General features: G+C 38.9%; 1 protein-coding gene across 1 annotated transcript; it reads right to left on the bottom strand.

Moving 5' to 3' along the window:
• Positions 1–453: 453 nt before the first annotated feature.
• Positions 454–20631, bottom strand: smarca4a (SWI/SNF related BAF chromatin remodeling complex subunit ATPase 4a). The gene is made up of 34 exons (XM_084129843.1): positions 20517–20631; positions 17937–18223; positions 17695–17827; positions 16416–16853; positions 15978–16076; positions 15561–15813; positions 15289–15415; positions 14074–14247; positions 13745–13918; positions 13428–13604; positions 13271–13318; positions 12650–12780; positions 12426–12480; positions 11762–11871; positions 11483–11630; positions 11202–11365; positions 9947–10013; positions 9659–9769; positions 9308–9550; positions 9055–9168; positions 8476–8583; positions 8305–8391; positions 8145–8191; positions 7889–8055; positions 7586–7749; positions 6220–6447; positions 6041–6118; positions 5734–5952; positions 5386–5648; positions 4710–4815; positions 4414–4515; positions 3856–3988; positions 3572–3708; positions 454–1060 (listed from the first exon to the last, which is right to left on the bottom strand). Exons 2-34 carry the CDS (start codon positions 18156–18158, stop codon positions 1028–1030), a joined length of 4860 nt encoding a protein of 1619 aa, XP_083985969.1. The 5' UTR covers positions 18159–18223; positions 20517–20631; the 3' UTR covers positions 454–1027.
• Between the last annotated feature and the right edge of the window lie 522 nt (positions 20632–21153).

Genomic DNA, 21153 nt, shown 5'->3' with positions numbered 1-21153 from the left:
TAGGGGCGAATTTAGCCACCTCATAAAATACATACAAATTGCTGTGAGATCAAGTTGGAAAACCATTATTCTGATCTGCCAATTATTTATTACACAATGGATTAGTACTCAGGTTTCGGTCATGTGACTGTCAACTGATCAAATCTAGTTAAAGTTACGGTTATGGGTTCATCGGTCTACCTGTATGCATCATCAATAAGGTGTATATTGAATTTGGTCTTTTAATATCACTGCCTTACTACATTAGTGATTTGAACAAATAACTGGCAGGCAATGGAGGGCATTCCTACAAAGGGTGTGACATCAGATGAAAACTATGAATTGGTCAATCTCTACTCACAACTATATGCATTTCACCAGTTTTGAAGTCTTGACTTGTGTGCAAAACAACTCCTCAAAAGCATTGAGTATTTCTGAGATGACTTGTGTGCAAAACAACTCTGAAGCATTGAGTATTTCTGAGACGCTTTTATTGTGCATTTTGGAAATCCAGTGACACTGACAGTACAGAATCCTACACCCTATTCTCCCCCACTTCTCCTGACGAGGAGGAAGTACCTTTATCCTGTTTGCAATCTTAATTTAAACAGAGACATCAAGAGAAAAACAGAAAGAGAACTAACTGGTTGCGTTTTCCACAAACAAAATGCGTTCTGGGGTGGGGGATGAAGGGGTGATGTTCACGCGGTTAAAATCAAGAAGACATTGAAACATGATCCACTCTTACTGGTCCACTGAGTCAGTCCGTCAAATATCTGTCCATCTTATGTCACGTCCTTGTGAAAAATCATAAAAACAAATATGGAAAGAAAAGACTAAAGCTCAATACGTAAACTGTCTTGCTATACATAAATTGATATCGTCTGCTTAAATATGCAAATGGGGGGCCTTCTTTTTTCTGCATTTTATAGTGTCATTTTCTCATTTAATCAGTGTCCTCTCTCTAAAAAAGGGTAAAACTAGGCCCTCGGGAGAGGGCATCTGTTGCAGAAGTGAGCGAGAGACATAAATTGGTCCTGAAGGAGGTTTAATCTTCATCACTGCCACTAACAGAATGCTCCTGTAAAAAACAGAAAAACAATTAGCATAAGTGAAAAACAAGAGGATAAATATTTTAATATCTATACTTTTTCTTTAAAGGGATAGTTCACCTGAAACTCACACCCTCACACCATTCCCAATATATATGCCTTTTTAAGATAAACAGGAAGATTTTTAGGAAATCTCTAGGGCTTTTCACACTGTGCTTAACCTCGAGTTATTGTCATTCTAAACACTTTTAACTTTTAACCCTGGGTAAAGGAACGTTTCACACTTGTAATTTATGAAACCCTGCTCCAGAGCAGCGTTAACACCACTTTTGCGGTCTTTTGCTCTCGACTCCCATGCTGCTGAGACCGGTCTTACTCGTACCACTCCAAGCTGGATTCGAACCATTCACATTGGTGCCGTGACCCGGATGGTAGTGAGGTTTAAGGGGGTGAGTGCAACAGAGGCCCGCTAGTAAGAGCTGTGTGAGTAAACCTCACTCCCCTGACCTCAAGAGGTACACTAGAGGCTGTGACCTTAAGCAGGCTTGTTAGTGCTATAATGCTAGGACCATAATATGAGGACACGTAATGTGCTATTTAACACATCACGGCATTCATCCAAACTTGATAGTAAAGTCAGCTATATATAATATGAGGATGCGCAATTCTTGAGCATTTATGTAAACCTATCACAGCGTTCATCAAATCAATGACACTAAGGCCCCATCCACACTACTGCGGTTTAGTTTAGAAACGGAGAATTAAAATACGAATACGATCTCCGTCCACACCAGCGTTTTAGCTGCGTATTAGAGTTGATCTCCGTCCACATTAAAACGACTGAAAACACGGATCACGTGACCATTCACCAACACTGGGCATGCGCGTGCCGGTGTAAACCTAGAGACTTTCAAACATACTGTAAAAAAATGCTTTTAAACATCAAAATGTAATTTATTAATATGTATTTGTGTCAAAATGACATATAAACATATTTTCCTATTATATTTTGCCTGGAAATGCTTCCAACATGCTTGCGTGTCGCATGAAAAATAGGCGTCGGTTCTATTTCTAGCATGCACGTGTTTTCCGCGCCTGAGACGCGGCAGTTTCTTACAGTAAGAAACTGTTCCAGCGGGTGGAGTTTACTGGTACTGAATATTACCTGTGTCATACTCCATGACTGATGACACCTAATCATAGAGCCGAGCGTGAGCCTCTGCGTCATCGTTTCTAAAGTCCTCCGTTTTGACCCGTCTTCACTAAAACGTCCTCCGGAGTTTCAAAACGCAAAACAGGGTCGGCAGCGTTTCTAAACTTCTCCGTTTTAGGTCTTCGTTTTTGCCGTTTTAGTCTGGACGGGAGGTGCAAACGTAGCAAAAGGTCTCCGTTTCTAAACGAAAACGCAGTAGTGTGGATGGGGCCTAACACTGCAAATATGCTAATAAGAATGTTAACCCAGGGTTTAGGAATGTACAGTATGAAACAGCAGTTTATGAATACCCAGGATTAACGTTAACCTCAGGTAGATTATGATCAGTGTGAAACGTGAAGCAAGATAACCCATGCAGGATTCCGTTTACCCAGGGTTATCAATGACCAAAGGTTAACTATTTCAAGTAGTCCATATAATGCTAGTGAATCGGTGCCGCTCATTTGACACTTTAGAAAAAAAAAAAAAAAAAAAACGTGATCGTGAGGGTAATCCATACTACACCAGTGTCCACTTGTGGCGGTTCCATGTGCTTCAAAATTATTTCCTCGCACAAGCTTCACAACACACTTATGTCACATCACAAGAACTCTTCCGTACTTGAAAGTCCCTCTCAAGAACGCTCGTATGATAGTAGACCACAAGTAATTATTTACAGTTAAAAGAGTTTAAAATAGTAATTTTCTAACACATAACTATTTTTCTAACACATCATTTCTCGGTAGAAGACATTGGCCCCGTTTACACCTAGTATTAAGATGTGTTTTGGTTAATGCTAAATACGGTGTCTAAAACTTTGAGTTTGTCAACTTTGCATGGTCTTGCAGCTGTGAGAAAAGAAACGAAAGCTGATGCTCTCCGTATGTTTTTCTGTTTTCTCCGGTCGTGTTCATGTAAACTACAAGAAAGATCTGAAAAAACACAAAACACATGCATTTAACTGCCCATAGACCCTCAGTGGTTGAAAGTGGACAGAAGAGACGGATTAAAACACCAGGTGTAAACTGGAATGTCTCCCTCGTCTACTTGTGATCCGATCAACCAAAATGCATCTTAATACCAGGTGTAAACAGGGCCGTTGATCCACTGAGGCCGCATGGATTAAAATCACGATCGCTGTTTTAAAGTGTCAAACAAGCGGCACGGATTCACTTGCGTTATTTAGACTCACAGTCATGGATTATTTTCCTAAAAATCTTTGTTTACATTTATCTGAAGAAAGAATGTCATACACATTGGGTGGGGATGGCATGAGGATGAGACAAAGACGAGGCTTTTTACTGAATGAACTCTCTCTTTAAGTTCAATATTCATTATTCATAAGTACCTCTTCCTGGTCATCTTCACTGTCATCGTCGCTAACGACAGGTTTAGGGCGCGAGCTGCGTCCAGTTCGGCGTCTTCCTTTCCCTCTCTCCACCTTGTCCTTTCGACTCAGCTTTATCTTCACCTTCACGGAACGAGCTAAAACACATACACGTGTGTTAATCATGGACTCACTTCAATTAAATTTGAGTTGTACATGCATGATACTCTGCTTAGAAAATAGCTGAATTTCACAAAAATTTTAATTACAGTGGCAGTATCATCATCATCATCATCGATACTTACATTCAGACTCAGATCCTTCATCTACCTCGTCCTCTTCCTCCTCACTCTCTTCTCCCTCGCTCTCTACTTCTTTCTCGATCTTCTGCCGCACACTGGTGAACACAGACTGCAGCACGATAGAGTCCTCGTAGATCTGAAATATAATAATCTCATCTGAATCAGCTAAATGAAGTACGACTAACTAGGGTTATTATTTTCAACAAGTTAAAAGGTGAACTGAATTTTTTTTTAAAAGTTATAAAGACATTTACAAAAATTACAAACAAAATGAATAAAACTTTAAAATAAAAAAATATATAAAAATGCTAAAAAAAAAAAAAAAAAACACAACTACAATAGTATATTAGTGATAATAAAACATCTTGGGTATATTTAGCATAAAGTGAAGGGAGAAAGTGAACCTAATTGTCAATGTCATGATGCAAAAACATCTTAATGGTCCTAAAAATAACTTTAAAGATTAAACAAAATGCCCTACAAACTTAAGAACAAGCTGATCCATTAGTGCTTTTTGATTGGTGTAATTATTAATGGTGTAACATGGATGATGAATATTACCAGTGATCCCTCCAGGTTGAAGGTCTGAGCGTTCTGGCAAAGCAGCATGACGTCTTTCTCCAGGTCGTTCAGACTGCGGTACTTGTGGCTCCTGATGCGCTCCTGTACAGAACAGAAAACAGGATTCAACACTTGAATCTTTATTTACTAATATATTATTATGAATTACCTATTGAGATTTTGTTAGTGTATTTCAATGGGTGTTTGTGAACCAGCCAAAGCATTCATAAGGCAAAACAAATTTAAGTTAAAAAAACAAACTTTAAATTAATCATTTAAATGAATGGTTGACAAACCTTGATCTTCCTGAAGTCCACAGGTTTGCGAATAAGTTCGTAATATTCCGGTAGCTCTTTACGAGACGGCAGTTGAATAAACACCTCACTCAATTGCCTCCCATTGCTGTTGAGAAATAAAAAATTACTCCAAAATGTTATCTAATCTACATCAATTAAAGCATAAAATACCTCTATAAGCATGGAAACACTGCATGTATCTGGTCTGGAACCATTTGGTAAGACTGTGTTTGTCTAGACCTTGTATTATGTTAAAAACCAGGATATAATCGTTATGAATAATATAATATAATATAATATAATATAATATAATATAATATAATATAATATAATATAATATAATATAATATAATATATATAATATAATATAATATAATATAATAGGGTTCAATATAATTCACCAAAAAAGTAAACCCTTAAAATTAAGTTCAAACAACAAATTTTTAAACACTCATTTACAAAATGTACATTTTATAAACAGTTTTGTAACTATGGCTTCATTTTTAAATAAAAGTAGAGAAGATCATGGGTTCAATTCCCAGCAAAGTTAACATGCATAAACTGATACATGTTGTACACACATTCTACAACACATCAGCGGGTCGACACTTTGCATGCATGTTCATGATTCAAACTGAGAAAAAAATGAGACAGGAACATGATCGAAGAGACTAACCCATCCTTGTATTTGATAACGGCATCCACGGTCTTCTTCATCTTCTTGGTGAGCGTGGCAGGGTTGGGAGAGAGTTTTTCGGCAGGAGGACGGCCGCGTTTCTTCTGCTTCTTACTGTCGTCGTCTTTATCTCTGCTCCGCCCACTGGAGCTGGGCGTGGCTGGGCCTGGAAGGTCGAGGTCACGGTCACGCTTCCTCTTGCGGGTCGTTTTCTTGTGGCGCACCTCCTCCTCAATCTCATCAAGGGTGCCTTCCTCGATGGCCTGAGAAGCAGTAAAATAGGTCAATACGCTTGCCATCTTACAACAAACGAATCAACAATGTGATGTGTGGGGATTCCTCATTCACCTTCAGCCACTGTTTCTCCGTGAGGGAGTCGCTGTAGTCCACCTCCTTCCTCTGACGGGAGCCACGGCCGAAGATCTTCTCCTCCTCTTCTTCGCAGGTGAGCCTCTCCACCTCCGCATCATCCTTCATGATCCAGGTGGGCAGCTCGTCCTCCTCCATCAGCCGGGGTTTGCGCTTCGGGTTACGAGCCTCTTCACGACGGCGGTCAAGATCCATGCGCTGGTCGAAATGAAATCAGGAAGAATTGGAATAACAAAGTCGAAAAAAAGTTGACAAAAGTTAAACGAAAACAAGTAGCACTCCTGACCATGAAGTGATCGAACTCTTCCTCGCTTCTAGCGATCATCTGATTAACGGTCTCATCGTCGGGTACTTCATCTTCCTCCTGAGATATGAGAGAAAACAAAGGAGAGTAAACGTCAGCAACAGAAAACGGAGCCTGTCGACAGGACACTGAAATTGCCCATGATAAATGAGTGTCTGTACCTCATCCTGCTCTTCGTGCTCCAGGATGGCCTGCAGGAAAGCCCTGCGCTCATGGCTGGAGGATTTCTGGTCGAACATGCCGGCCTGGATGACCTTCTGGTCCACGTTCAGTTTGTATTTGGCAGCGGCCAGGATCTTCTCCTCCACGCTGTTCACGGTACACAGACGCAGCACTCGCACCTCATTCTGCTGCCCGATACGATGGGCGCGATCCTGGGCTTGCAGATCCTATGAGGAAACAAAGAGAGGCGATCAGAGATATAAAACATTGCGGAATTCAGACTCATAAAAACAAGAAATATTATAGCAATATAGAGACTCCAAAGATTCTATTGAACAACTTTGTAGATACATGCATTGAATCTTTTACACAGATTCAACTAAAGCTTAAATGGTAACACTTAACAAGCAATGTAAAACATTTTAAGCATTTATTACAATATTATAATTGAGGGGGATGTTCATTTCTCCATAAACAAATCAATTTTTAACATTTCAAGATGTATAATGAACAATTATGAATAAACACGAATTAACAAATTAACATTAGTATGTTCATAAATTCAACTTTCTCTTATAAATTTTATTCTAAAATTAATTAGATATTCTATTTTACAGTGATGCTATTCAAATGATTCGATTCCACAATGAATATTGTAAAAATATTAACATTCAATTATACATTCTATTCTACTATTCCAATAATTCTAAAGATTATATTGTACAATAATTCTAGACAGAAGATTCTATTCAACAATGAATTTATTCTAAAGATCCTTTAACTACCGATTCTGAAGATTCTATTTTATAGTGATGCTATTCAAATGATTCTGAAGATTCTATTTTATAGTGATGCTATTCAAATGATTCTAAAGATTCTAATCCAAAATTATTTTATACTAAAGATTAAATTCTGCAATGAATCTAATTATAACTTTTTTTTTTTTTTTACAAATTAATATTCAATTATACATTCTATTCTACAATGATTCGAGAATGATTCTATTCAACACTGAATTATTCCAAAGATTCTGTTCCACAATGATTTTATACTAAAGATTAGATTCTGCAAAGAAAACATAAAAATTACAAAATAACATTCATAAATGTTATTCTACAATGACTCTTAAGATTCAAATGATACAATTCCGAACAAAGTATTCTAATCGAAAATGAATCTATCCTAAAGATTTGTTACTAATGATTCCAAAGATTCTATTCCATACATTATGTTAGAACTAATACAACTATTCAGTCTATAATAAAGTGAGTAGGATTTGTGAAAAATACAGTCACTTTTGTCAGTGGACATTAAGAGCTCCCCCTCTTAATAAACAACTAAATATTTCAAGGGACAGTATTGTACCTGGTGAGGGTTCCAGTCGCTGTCAAAGATGATAACAGTGTCAGCAGACTGCAGGTTCAGCCCCAGACCTCCTGCTCTGGTGCTCAGCAGGAAGATGAAATAATTAAAGGACGCATCATTAAAGTTCTTCAGCAACGTGCCACGATCCTCAGCCTTAGTGGTTCCTACAAGGACAAAAGAAAGATATCAGCACGATTAGACTGTCTGTAACTTGACTGATAGTCTTTAAATGAACTAATAAATCTAAGACCTTTAATTAAATGAAAAAAAAAATCTATGTGAACCTGGTCAAAGTCAACTCACCGTCCAGGCGCAGGTATTTGAAGTTGCGGTAGGCGAAGTAGTCCTCCATGATGGTCATGAGCGAGGTCATCTGACAGAAGAGCAGCACTTTGTGGTTGGTGGCGCGGAGCTTCGGCAGGATACGGTCTAGCAGCTCAAACTTACCAGAGGCACGGTACAAATCAAGTCTAAAGGTGACGTGATACAGAATATGGTAAATCACAGATAAAACCAACGAGAATGCAAATTTATAAACTTGAAAAAGTGCTCTACATACCCCTGAACAATGCCTCCGGTGAAGCCCAAGTGCTCAGAGAAAGATTCCTGCAAAACAGACAACAAAAAATATGTCAAACAAGGTGCCACAAATCCAGAAGATAAGCAATACAGGATGAAAAAGACCTCATAGGCAGAGAATATGTGAAACAAATGATCACCTCAATGTGCTGGAACATGTACGGGTGGTTACAAATCTTCCTCAACTGCATAATAGTGTTCATCAGAGTCTTAGTGCCTCCTTTACCCTGTAACAGGTAGATGGATATTAGACCAGTTCAAAGACACTGAACGTTCCTCACACATTCTCGGCGTGAATCATGTCTTCTCACCTTCTTGTCTTTCTCCGAGCCGTCGGTGAGCAGCACTCCTTTAGCCTGCATGTGTCTGTACAGCACTCTCTGTAGAGCCGACATGTCGCACTTGATCACATATTCCACCTGAACATAAGGAAACAGAGGCGGATAAATTCACATTTCAACATTTAAAAAAAAGATGTTTCTGATCACAGGAATAAATTACATTCTAAAATAGAAACAACAAAAGTTGTTCTGGATCAAACAAATACAGCCTTGGTGAGCATGAAAAACTTTCAAAATCATTTTGAAACAGTAGTGTATGTAGATAAATATTGCTGTCTATTTCTAAGCACTGTCATTTTGGGGCATACAAACACAAAATAAAGAGTTAAATAATATGTGTCCATTTAGTAAAAAAAACGGTGTGGAAAACATGCTTGGAATATTGTACAATTTTACAATTTCTTGCATTAAACATGTTTAATATTACTTCATCCTTCTTTTGATTGAGGAGGGAGGAAAAAAAAAAAAGTATGGTATTTCAGGACAAACACAAATTGAGATCCATATTGAATAGTTTTATCTGAATAGTTTGCAAGCACAAAAACAAACCTTCTCCGGCAGTTGGGCCTCCACTTCCTTCTTGAGTCTCCTGAGTAGGAAGGGGCGGAGCACTTTGTGCAGACGACGGATGATCAGAATGGTCTCTTCTTCATTCAGGTCCACCTTTAAAACATAACATTGTACGACTACGTTTACAGGGCAAGATGACACAAAAACAGAATTTCAATTTGTCGTATCCAGTCCAAATGTGCTAGTACACCTACTAAAACTTCTCTTGCGTCTGGATTTGAAATCAGCTTACCTTCTCTCCAGTCATGGCGAAGGGAGCGTTGAACCACTGCTCGAAGGTGCTGCAGCTCTTGAAGATGGTGGGCAGCAGGAAGTTGAGCAGCGCCCACAGCTCGGGCAGCTTGTTCTGCAGCGGCGTGCCGGTGAGCAGCACACGCCTGGGCGCCAGGTAGTGTGTGTTCAACACCTGAGTCAGTTTACAGTGGTGGTTCTTCATACGGTGACCTTCGTCCACTATCATGTACTTCCAGCGGAGCTGAGAGAGACAGAAAGAATCATTAGGAACTGAACTCGCAGTCAAAAAGCTTTGCAAAAAAAATGTAAATGGGTGACAATGATAACTTGACAATCGGCAGGTCTGTACCTTGGCCAGCACTTGCTTGTCTTTGATGATGTACTCGTAAGTGGTGACTAGCACGTTGAACTTGCCGCTGCGCAAAATGGGAAGGAACGCGCGGCGAGCAGCAGGAGAGCCCTAAGACGAAAACAAGCAAAGAAAATGAGTTAATAATCCTGTAATATTCTACATGGTTCTCCAGATACAGTTTTATTTTGTATTCCTTTGCATTCATTTTTGGAAAACCAGTTAAATTTGCCAAAAATAATTTTTGACATCATTTAAATACTACATAAATGTATCAAGTATAACTACCTTGTAAGAAATTTTCACCACAGATGGAGCCCACTTATCAAACTCGTACACCCAGTTCGACAGAGTCCTGTAAGAGAAAACAAATAAATATTACTGTAATGATTTCTGTTGAAATGTTTCCAAATATAATAGACCAATAATACAAAAATGGCAAAAAGAAGGTTTAAGTTTGTTCTTGCAAAGAGTATATTACACGTGTAAGCACCCCACATTTTTCCAGACCAAAAGGACGATTCATACAAAAAGTTTTTATTTTTATTTATGCAGATGCACTCACCAACAAAATCACCCTAATCATTCTAGAAAGATAAATTCTTTCCAAATGTAGATATTTAAGTCATCTATCAAAAATTTCTATTTCTTAGTGTAGAGCTGGGCTATTCAATTGGCGGCCCACCAAACATCTCCATCCGGCCCGAGGGCACCCCAAACCTCCCTCCTCCTTTCCAGCTAATTTGGTTCAATACGTGGTCGCATTGACACCTGCAGCTGTATGGCTATCCGCACTTTGCGTACCATGAGCGCTCTGACTGACCTGAGAAACATTTTCCGTGCGTATTTCTGTCGAATGAACCAGCGATACCAATCATTTGTGAATTAATAATTCTTTTGTTTCGATTCTCTCTTTTCCATGAACTGGCCAAACGCACTTGCGGATTACGGATAACGGAACGCAAGCTTAAAGTTGTTGCGTTTACTCCCGATCAACATTATTAAACAGCGTTTCGACATCCAGTGAGAAGCGTTTCAATTCGACACATCTCTCTGTTACAAACCACAAATTACTCAATGATTTAACTAGTTTTAAATCGGATGAAACAGTCATTTATACTGCATTAGATTTATTAGGTGGGTAGAGGAATATAGAACTCATTTTTGTTATGAAATGATGTCCTTGTGAAGGTGTTTAGGCATTTTTTATACAGTGGTAGTGAGTGAGTATCCATGCATGGTTTTATCTGTGGTTACCAAGTCTCACTGTCAGAATATTTTCATTTAAAGCCTATAATAATTATAAATAAAACAATTCTTACCAATAGCTATCAGCTTGTATAATTCATATACATATATTCATAGTAAATAGTTGCACACAGGTGTAAATGATCACATTTTTATATATTATGGTATACATTTTATATATCTTATATATCTGCAATACTGTTATGTTTCAATAAATAAGCTAAACCCCCAAACCAAACCCCCTCGAATGAAGCTAATAGAATAGCCCTGGTGTAGAGTGTGAAAAGTGACTCACGAGAGGGGGACGATAATGAGGAAGGGTCCGTTGAGGCGTTTGTACTCCATGAGGTAGGTGATGAGTGCGATGGTCTGGATGGTTTTTCCCAAACCCATTTCATCAGCCAAAATGCCATTCAAGTTATTGTTATACAGAGACACCAGCCACTCTAGACCTTTGATCTGCAGACAGGACAGATGCAAGAACTTCAGCACATGCCATTTATCAAATCTCAGCAGTTCAAATAGGTCATCTAGGTGTATTTGCAGTTTGGTTGGTCTGTATGTGTGTGTGTGTACCTGGTACTGTTTGAGCTGTCCGTTGATTAGCAGGCTCGACTGTCTATCCACCCTCTCCGTGACGGCGTGAGCCACGGCGTAGTAAGACTGCAGGCCGCGAGCGAACGCTGCGCTACCGTACTCATCGTCAACATCCTGCTTGGCATGCCTGCGAGAGAGAGGGATCTTATTTATTTACACCATTATGACAGAATAGAATTACAAAAAGGACCATGGGACGGGTCTGAAATTAGCCCAATTGTATAAAGTAAAAAGTACAGCTTTAAGCCAGTAACGTACTCAATGATGTGCTGGACATCCACCTCAGACACATCCTCACAGTCTGGATCTGGAATGATCTTCTTCTCCTCTGTTGGGGCCTGAGATGGCTGATGCTCCTCGTCGTCATCCTTTAAGAAGAAAATACAATGGTGCATTAATACAATAAAATGTAAAGATATGTATTCAACACTAATAACTTAAACATAGATGCTGATATAACTAGATGCTTTTTGTAATCATTAATTTTACATATACATAATATTTTTTCAAGTTTTTTTATTTGATATATTATGTGCTAATAAATAATGGTTATGAAATGTATAAATGTAAAACTACTAACCACATAAATCAAATTAAACTGAGGTTATAGAATGTATTGTGAATTGTTAAAATGGCTTTTAAATACCAGCCTACTGTATTGGACACCAGTATCAGAAGGTTAAAATGAGCATAAAGGCAAATATTTGCTATCTGTATCAGGTCATGGCAGCAGTATCTCAGGGTAAAATAGCCATTAATCTTATTCTGATGATGGCCTACTTGCTGACAGCTCAAGGCTGTTAACACACGCCCACACACTAGAGTTTTCTCTTCAAATGCATTTAAAGCCCTTTCAGAAAGCACAGTGTGTTGCTCAAGAGATGCTGAACATCCAGATATGAGAGCTGAAGAACAGCCATACCTCTTCCTCCTCTGAGCCACTATCTTCACTATCTGACCGCGGGGCAACCTCGTACCTACAGAAAATCAACAAAATAACATTCAAACAAACCTACTGCTTTAGTCAGATAAATATAAATATACTATATATGGGATAAAATTGTTGTGATGTGCTACTCCAACCCTTTTCATTAGCATATACTCATATTTTGAAATAATGAGATGCTCAAAGTGTGTCTTACTCACCCTGGATTCACCTCCAGCCAAGTCTCCAGCTGTCCAGCTTTAGGAGCGTCCATGCCGGTGAGAATCTTCCCACTGTCCACGTGAATCACCTTCACCGGTAAATCACTCATTTGACTGGTCTCATCCAGAGGCTACAATGGGGGACAAAAACATTATATATATATATATATATATATACACACACACACATCTCATCAATTTAAACTGATAAAAATGAAAGAATTGTTATTTTATAAGTTATGAGAAAAATTACAAATAAATACATATAATAATCATATATAAATACATAAAATAATAGTAATAAATAATACATAAAATATAAAATAAATTAAAATAATTGAATAATGATAAATACATAAAAGCATATTTATAATATGTATAATATGTAACAGTGATTCTCAACTGCAGCTGCAACATGTCCAAGAAATATCTGCAATTAGATATGATATACCCAAAATTGTTTAAACTAAACCTACAAATTTTAAACAAAACTTAAAATAAAAAAAAGGAGAGAGAGAGAGAGAAAAAAAAAAAAAAACTCGCCACAAGAGACACATTAGCACAAATGACCAGCCAAGCTAATAGTAAAAAGCCAAATATCTGCCAATTTTAAGATCTCACCTCTCCATCTGGACCGAGAGCAGGAACACCCTCTGCGTTCTCTGGCTTCTGTGAGTAGAAAAGCAGACATAAAGATCTCACACACTACTGGAAAAACAAGGACAACTCCATTTAGATTCCATTACGGAACCCATTCTATTCCATTAAATCCACTCACCTTCTTCTTCTTTTTCTTCTTCTTCTTCTTCATGTCTTTGAGGGCCTGGACAGCTTTGTGAGCCCTGACGAGCTCGGTGAGGTTGGCCACATACTCGTCCGTCTGCTGCAGCAAGTAAGCCAGACGTTTGTCTTTCTTCTGATCGATCAGCTTCCTGTAACCCTCTTCATCTTCAGCCTGAGAGAAACACACACAAAACATACTTTTCTTAGACATTTGTTCAACGCTTTAATTTTGTGTTTAAAGTTGAGTTGTTGTCAAGTCAAAAAAACGTTTCTTATTTCAAGAGAATATGGGAAGTCTGTGCATCTCCTCACCATCAGCCTTCTCATTCTCTCCTTCTCGATACGCTCGTTCTCCTTCTTCTGCTCTCTCTCAGTGTTGGCATGGTACGTGGCTACGGCTTTGGTCACTTTCTGCATCTTTGCGGTGATGGAGCGATGGTATTCCTTGAAGTCTTTAGCATGCTGCAGGATGCTGTTGAGATATTCCTACAAATGCAATAAAAGAACAGGCGGTTCCGTCACAAACAATGTCTTTTGTCATTTGTGAATCAGGTCACATTTAAAACATTACTTTGTACATATCTTTTGTAAAACAGTCTCATGACTGAACTCTAAAAGAACAGGCCAGAACGGTCTCGTACCTGATGTTTCTGTCGCCGCTTACGTTCCTGCTCGATCTTCTGCTGTTTCTCCAGTTTCTCAGTGATGCGAGCTTCACGCAGGGACTGTCTCTTGCTGCGCTTGTAGGCCTTGCCGTTCAGCGCGGTCTCCAGGGCCGTATCGCGCCGCATGCACACTACGACTTCCTGCCGGAGCTGTGTTGGCATGGACAACATGGGTCAAAAACCATTAAAGGGATACTTCACCGATTAGCATTAAGCTTTGTATCAGTAGAAACCCGGTAGTATTTTCGAATGACCGTGCTTCCCTCCCTCCTCATGTCCCCCTGAGACGAGAGATTTCTGTATTGTGTGTCTGGAAAAAATCGTCATTTTGCGTCATCTGAGACTTTTTTGGCCAGAGGCTCGAGACTACAGCCAGTAGTAGGAGCTCGTTCCGCATGTTTTCAACCCGCCCATAGGGGGATCTCACAATAAAACTGCGTCTTTTCAGTTTCGAGTCAACTAGTAGCCTAGTTGTATCATTTCTTCCGATACTGCCCTCTGTAACCGGTAGGCGTGGCTTGGGAGTGGCCTCGTAAGGCAGCGAAGCAAGAGCATTCTGGGAGTTGTTGTCTTTCATCCACATAAGCCAAAAATACATTTTATGGCTTTTCTCAGTCTAGAAGGCACCAACTTCTAAAATAATTTCACATTTCTACTACATAAATGACCCAATTTAAATACACATTCATCTTTCCAGCGGTGAAATATCCCTTTAAAATGAGGCAGGACTCAATTACAACCACCTTCCAGAGCATTATGCATTATAATTATTGAGATGTGAGATATTTCTTGGGAAATCATGTTTAAATAAATTTTTAGTTGTTATAATTTATAAGAAAAATAATAAATAAATAAATAAATGCATAATAATGGCATATAAATACATAGTAGTATTAACACATACATAAAATAAATTAAATAAAAATAATGTATTAATTACAAATAATGGATAAATAAATATATGCACATATAAAAAATAAAAATAAAACAGTAATTGAATAATAATAATAATAATAATAATAATAATAGTGTCCGAAGCCGAATACCTTATTCGGAAAGGCCTGGAAAATTAATATTTTTTTTTGCCTATACTTCATACCAGAACTTTATATTAAGCAGCTTTATACTAAGAGCTTGTGACTAAACCTCGTAACTCTGGCACATCCCTAAATAATATGATGCAAATCATACCTGTCTCTGAAAGTTCAGGAGCCTAAGTGCCTTGAGCTCAATGTTGGCTTTGGTCCTCAGGTCTCCAGCCAGAGAGCCTGGAAGGTTCTCCAGGTCCTGAATACGATGAGCAATACGAGCTTGCAACCTGACCGATGGAAACAACATCATCAAATGTTGGTGAAACCAGTTAACAAGGTGGTGTTTCCAGAATTGAATTTAAGTGCGTTTTACTCTAAAACATCAATATTTGCCATTTCTTCCCTAAACACATCAGGATACCCTCATCTCACCTGTACTCTCTCTCCTGGAGGATCTCCACTGGGTCAAGACCCCGAGGTTTCTGGATGGGTGTGATGCGGTTCTGCTTCTGATGCAGGACCATGGGCGGCTGGGCCGGTTGTCCTGGAGACTGGGTCTGAGGGGGCATGACGGGAGAGGCAGCGGGAGGAACTGAAGGTGGCGCTGGAGAAGGGCGGCCCGTGGGCTGAGGAGGTATCAGCTTCTGTGGGGCACTTGCAGGGGCGGCAGCGTTCACCATGGGCCCTGGAATTACAAATGCATCGTAAATATGCGACTAAGAAATTACTTTCTCAGAAATTCATTTAATACAACCCTGATAACTGTTGAGGTTTCCCAGATCCAATACAAAGTCTAAATTTAAATTGCTTTTTGGTAGTGACTGTGGACAATTTTCACAATTTACTGACCTTCAGGCCAAGATTTAGGTGGCCCATTGGTGGGTTGTCCCTGCAGGCCTGGAGGAACACCAGAGGGTCCTGGAGGAGGCATGTTTGGACCGACCATTCCTGAAACATCCAAACAATTGTAATGGAATAAGATTAAAATAAATGAATTGTAAGAATCTGCCAACATCTGTCAAGAACATGTCCAAAACTTTATAAGACCAAAGAAAAAGTTGTTAAATTTTACTTTGCAATTAGACCGTTTAGAAGATTTTTTGGCATTTTGAAAGACTGAAAGCCTATTTAAAAAGAATAAAATGTTAAAATACATCAAGTATTTGTAAATAACAGAATCTTAAAGGTACGGTAGGCAATGTTTTTCATTTTTAATTTCACGCTGTAGGCTGACCGTAGGAAAGCATTTTTGGAGAGCTATGAACTTTTTATGAAATGTCACCTTACCAGGAGGTCGATTGTAGTTGGGTCCCCCAGGAACAGGGCCACCTGGTCCAAGAGGTCCTGCTCCTTGTCCTGAAGCAGGGGGCATGTTGGGCATCCCCTGCTGCATGCCTGGCATGGGCCGCTTCCCCTGCACCGCCATCTGCAGGTGGTCAGGTAGAGGCTGCCCACGCGCCAGCATCTTATAGGCCATGATCTGTGCCCGCAGCTGGTGAAGCTGGTTTTGGTTGAAAGGAGTGGGTCCGCCGGGTCCACCAGGCCCACCTGCATTTGGAGGTCCTCCGCTGGGTCCCGAACCTGCACCTACGCTCCGGTTCTGCGGGTCACCACCCTCCATTGGGACAGCACCAGGACCAGATGGCATCATGGGGCCAGATGGAGGACCGTTAGAAGGTACCGGGCTAGGGGCATGATCAGAACCGCCAAGAGGAGAGGGATAACCTGGAAGAAATGAAAGAAAATGTCATTGTTTTTTTTTTATGTAACTGTTAGATTTTCCCCAAAAAATATTAGCCCTCACATAATTCACTGCTGAGTCATGGATGTTTTTCAATGCACTGCTAATGTAATTGCGAATGCATTCTGAATTACATTATAGTACATAAATCCCAATTTGAGGTGTCATTCATGTCTGTTACGCACAGGTTACACAGTTTAATACTTGGGGATGGGGTAAAAGTATGATCAATTACAACAGTGATGTTTGCTTTAAGGCAAATACAAAGATATTAGATTATATTAGTAGATTATAACAAATATAAATGCAAACTTTAAATAAAAGTCAAATTTTCTGGACAAAAATGTCAAGCCATTTAGTTGTAAAATTTAGGCATGTGGACAACAATTACAGAGCTGCAGAAAACACAAAACACTTATGTCTGTTGCTTGCTTATAATATTTGTTTCTTTTTCTGTCATGACTTTGTGGTTTCCAACAACTGTCTGTCTTTCCGTTTCAAAAGGGCAACCCCATTCAATCTACATTTCTCTGTCTGGAAAATAAGCGTGCGTGTGGCCCCAGTGGAGGAACAAAGCAGTGCACATCAAAGGGAAATGTGAGCAAACAGGTTGGATGGCTTTTTTATACCCAGTCTCAACAGTTTAGCAGCGAGCACACCATCTGTTTGCCATATAACACAGAGCGCACCAAACATCTGCATATCCTTATTTTCACACATGTGCATGTGTATATTACATAATATATCATAGATAGAATGAGTTAGAAAGATTAATAGAATGACAGATAGATAAAAAGAATAACAGACAGAACAATAGATAGATACCTTGAGAGTGCTGGTCCATAGGACTGGGTGGGGGTCCCATGCCACTGTGCCCACCCTGTCTCATGCCCATACCCTTCATTTGACCATAGCGTTGATCTTCGGGAATGCCCTTCTCGTGCATGCCTTCCATGGGCTTCAAACAATAAAAAAAAATAAAGAATGATATGGACCAAACAGCATAAATGAAACATGGAACACAACTAAAAATGAATCAGATGCATGTTGATAAAACCTGTCAGTACCTTGTGCATCGGGTGCATGTTGTCCTGGGGGTAACCTGAGGGGCCCTGTGGAGGTAGTGGGTGTCCTGAGGTGGGGGGCCCAGGGCTGGGGCCCATCATGCCATGAGCAGAGCCAGGTGAGGGTCCAGGACTAGGCCCTAACATGGCCCCTGGAGACGGCCCAGGGCCCGGGGAAGGGCCCGGCCGAGGGGTCCCGCCCATAGGAGGGTCAGGGGTGGACATCGCTCAGCAGAGCCAGAAGTAGTAAGAGGCGGAAAAACAGTGTTCTGTATCTGTTTTCAGAAGGCCTGGGAAATAAAATAAGATGAATTCCAGCAGCTTGATAAACAACAACAACACATTAAACACGCCGAAACTAGCTTAAAAACAGCATATGTACAATATATACTGTATAAAACAATGATAATGATGACAATGAAAGGAGAAATAAAAATGAAGAGTTCAGATGCAAAAGCCTCTAAGTGCCATCTGAAAATTTCTTCTAGAATGATAATTTTTATAAAGCTTGTATATTTAAGTTCAGTAATTTCACTTAAATGACAATTAATAGGTAATTTGCATTGCCATTTAAGTGAAATTATTGAACTTAAATATACGAGCTTGATAAAAATGATCATTCTAGAAGAAAATTTCAGATGGCACTTAGAGGCTTTTGCATCTGAACTCTTCAAATATTTCCTCAAGCTCATACTCATGTATATAGCAACCAACCACAACCCTCAATTAATAAATAAAAAAAAACTAATTTTCTGTACAACTGTAAAAACATATTACACTGCATACATCACATGAACTTCAGATTAATCCAGTTATGGCTACAAAAGGACGGCCCTTGAAATAAGACAAGAAAATGGGTTAATTAATCTGTGCCTTAATGTATGCCAATGAATACATTTTAGTGAAGACCCCAAAGGAGGCTTTTCTTATCAGATTGCATTTCATTTTGCCTATTGTAGGCTATATCAACATTTTTGTCACTTTAAAATATGCAAAACATGATATTTTTATTTTAAAATATTCAAAATTGCTCAAAAGTGACTTTGAAACAAATAACAAATCGTAAGAAATTACTTTGCCTTAAAACAATAATAAAAAGCCTTTATATTATTTTAAAAAAACTATTATATCTTAAAACAAATCAGACTTGACCATAAACTACAGCTTGCAACAGTATAAAATGAGATTTAAAAAAAATATATATAAATAAATATAAAATTACACAGATGTGTTTTCTTTAGCAGTGAAAACTTAAATAAGAATTTGTACACTAATATTACAATTGTATTATTGCTGTAAAAATAGCCTACACTGGCATACATTCAGACAACAGTCAGCTATATAATGACATACGGAAAATGTATCATTTTAATAACTGCAAATAACAACGGAAAAGCTCAATAGTGTTTTGTAGCAAAGAAACAGTATAACACTGACACAAATAAACCCACCCTGAGAAATGTTTACTGGAGCCAAAATTGACAACTAGCCCCGGGGTTAACTATAGAATAAAATAAAGTACGTCTTCTACCGGTTCTCATAATAGGATTTAATTTATGAAACAACTGAAAATACATTCTGAGGTCTAAATAACGCAAAACAATTAACTTTAATGAGGTAACGTTAATTAATTACTTGCTAAATGCATATGCCGGTTAACAAGCTTTCAGCGGGTTTATATATATAAAAAAATAACCAAATATTCACAAACACTTATTATTAATATTGGTGCAAAACAAATATATCAAAAACAGATTTAATAAACAGTGATAAAAACAATAAACGTCAAATTTTCCCCCAAAGGCTAACGAGAATTAGCAGCCTGCTAACACTGAATAGCTAAACATTAGCCAACAATATCCCATTAACTTCACTAATATTTGTTTTCAACGTTATAATAAATCTCGTTGTAATGCTGCAGGACATTTCACAAAGGTACCGGAAATTGTGGTAAAGCGTTAACTATTAAGTGATTTTTGAGGACGTGAACGATCTAACGTTAGGGAACAAGAGGAAGATTAGAGCTCCATTAAAACCAAAGACATAAAACAAAACGACTTTTAACTGGTTAAAACATTCCCGATATGTGTTCACAAGACGGTGTGTGTTGGAGCAGAGTTTAAACGTTATATATACCATTTTAAATGGTTTGGAAATAATAAACAAAAGCGAAAAGGAAAGACAAAGAAGGGCAAAAGGCCGGTTTGTGTGTATGTGTGATTACAGTCGGCCATGCTGTGCTTCTCCTTGTCTGTGTGTGCTTTAAAAAAAAGGAAATAATTTGAGATATCCAACTCGAGCACAGAGATAAACACCGCGAGCATCTTTTTAAAGGTGATTGATCCCACCCGCCTTCCGTACGCTTGACCCCGGTACCCCGCTCGCGTTACATTACCAAAACTTCTTCATTCATTCTGACGCTGCTCTGGCACTGTAATGTCGGACTGATCGGAGCGCAAGCAAACCGGCGATACAAAGAACTTGTTCGCGTTCTATCGGTGTTCCAAAAATGTATCAATTTAAAAGTCCGCCATGACGTCATGTGTTCTACAAACATTGTGCCGTGTTTAGAGCGTGACTTACAGTGTAGATTCGCGCCGGTCTCTTCCCCGTACTCTTCGGCAAATCTAGAAACAAAGGGCAGCTCAGCTAGTTCCTTTTTCCTTCTCACTCCCCCCTCCCATCTGGTCTGATTGCATCTCTAGAGCGGCCTGTGCATGCATCAGTCAGCGGCTCGCGAGCGCCCCCTAACATCAGCGACCGGAAGCCGTTGGGTTGAGCCTCATCATGTAGGATGGAATGTAGACTGCATGGCGCAATGGGGGATGGGTGTCGCTACTGGTTAAACCTACTGAAAACCTACTTTTTATATCTGTATATATTTTTAGTTTTTGTAGCATAGTCCATTTTTTTTTGTTTTGTAGCATAGTAAATCAGGTTCTGAGAATTAATGTTGCAGAAAGCCTGTCTGAAATCGGCATGTTTACGAAATACATACAATTCTGAGTTAGAATGTTTCTGTAATATGGCACCAAGTGTTGAACGAGGATTATCTTGATTTTCCTTTCTCAATATTTATGCGAATAAATGAACAAACAAAGCTGGTTAAATAAAACATTTTATCCTGACTAATTCTTTCCTTTTTGAACTTGTTAGCACCGGATCTAAAATACCAATTTTTATAACATGGATATACACAACATTAAAAAGTGTGGGGTCA

The sequence above is a fragment of the Abramis brama genome (assembly GCF_963993115.1).
Source record: "Abramis brama genome assembly, chromosome: 1".
Lineage (NCBI taxonomy): Eukaryota > Metazoa > Chordata > Actinopteri > Cypriniformes > Leuciscidae > Abramis > Abramis brama.
The sequence above is the reverse complement of the archived record's forward strand: the minus strand, read 5'-3'. Positions and strand labels throughout refer to the sequence as shown.

Coding starts and splice junctions, on each gene's coding strand:
- smarca4a (XM_084129843.1), bottom strand. CDS start 18,158: ATGTCCACCCCTGACCCTCCTATGGGCGGGACCCCTCGGCCGGGCCCT. Junction 13,605..13,744: donor AGAGAATGAGAAGGCTGATG/GTGAGGAGATGC, acceptor TGTTTCTCTCAG/GCTGAAGATGAAGAGGGTTA. Junction 13,319..13,427: donor AGAAGAAAAAGAAGAAGAAG/GTGAGTGGATTT, acceptor TTCTACTCACAG/AAGCCAGAGAACGCAGAGGG.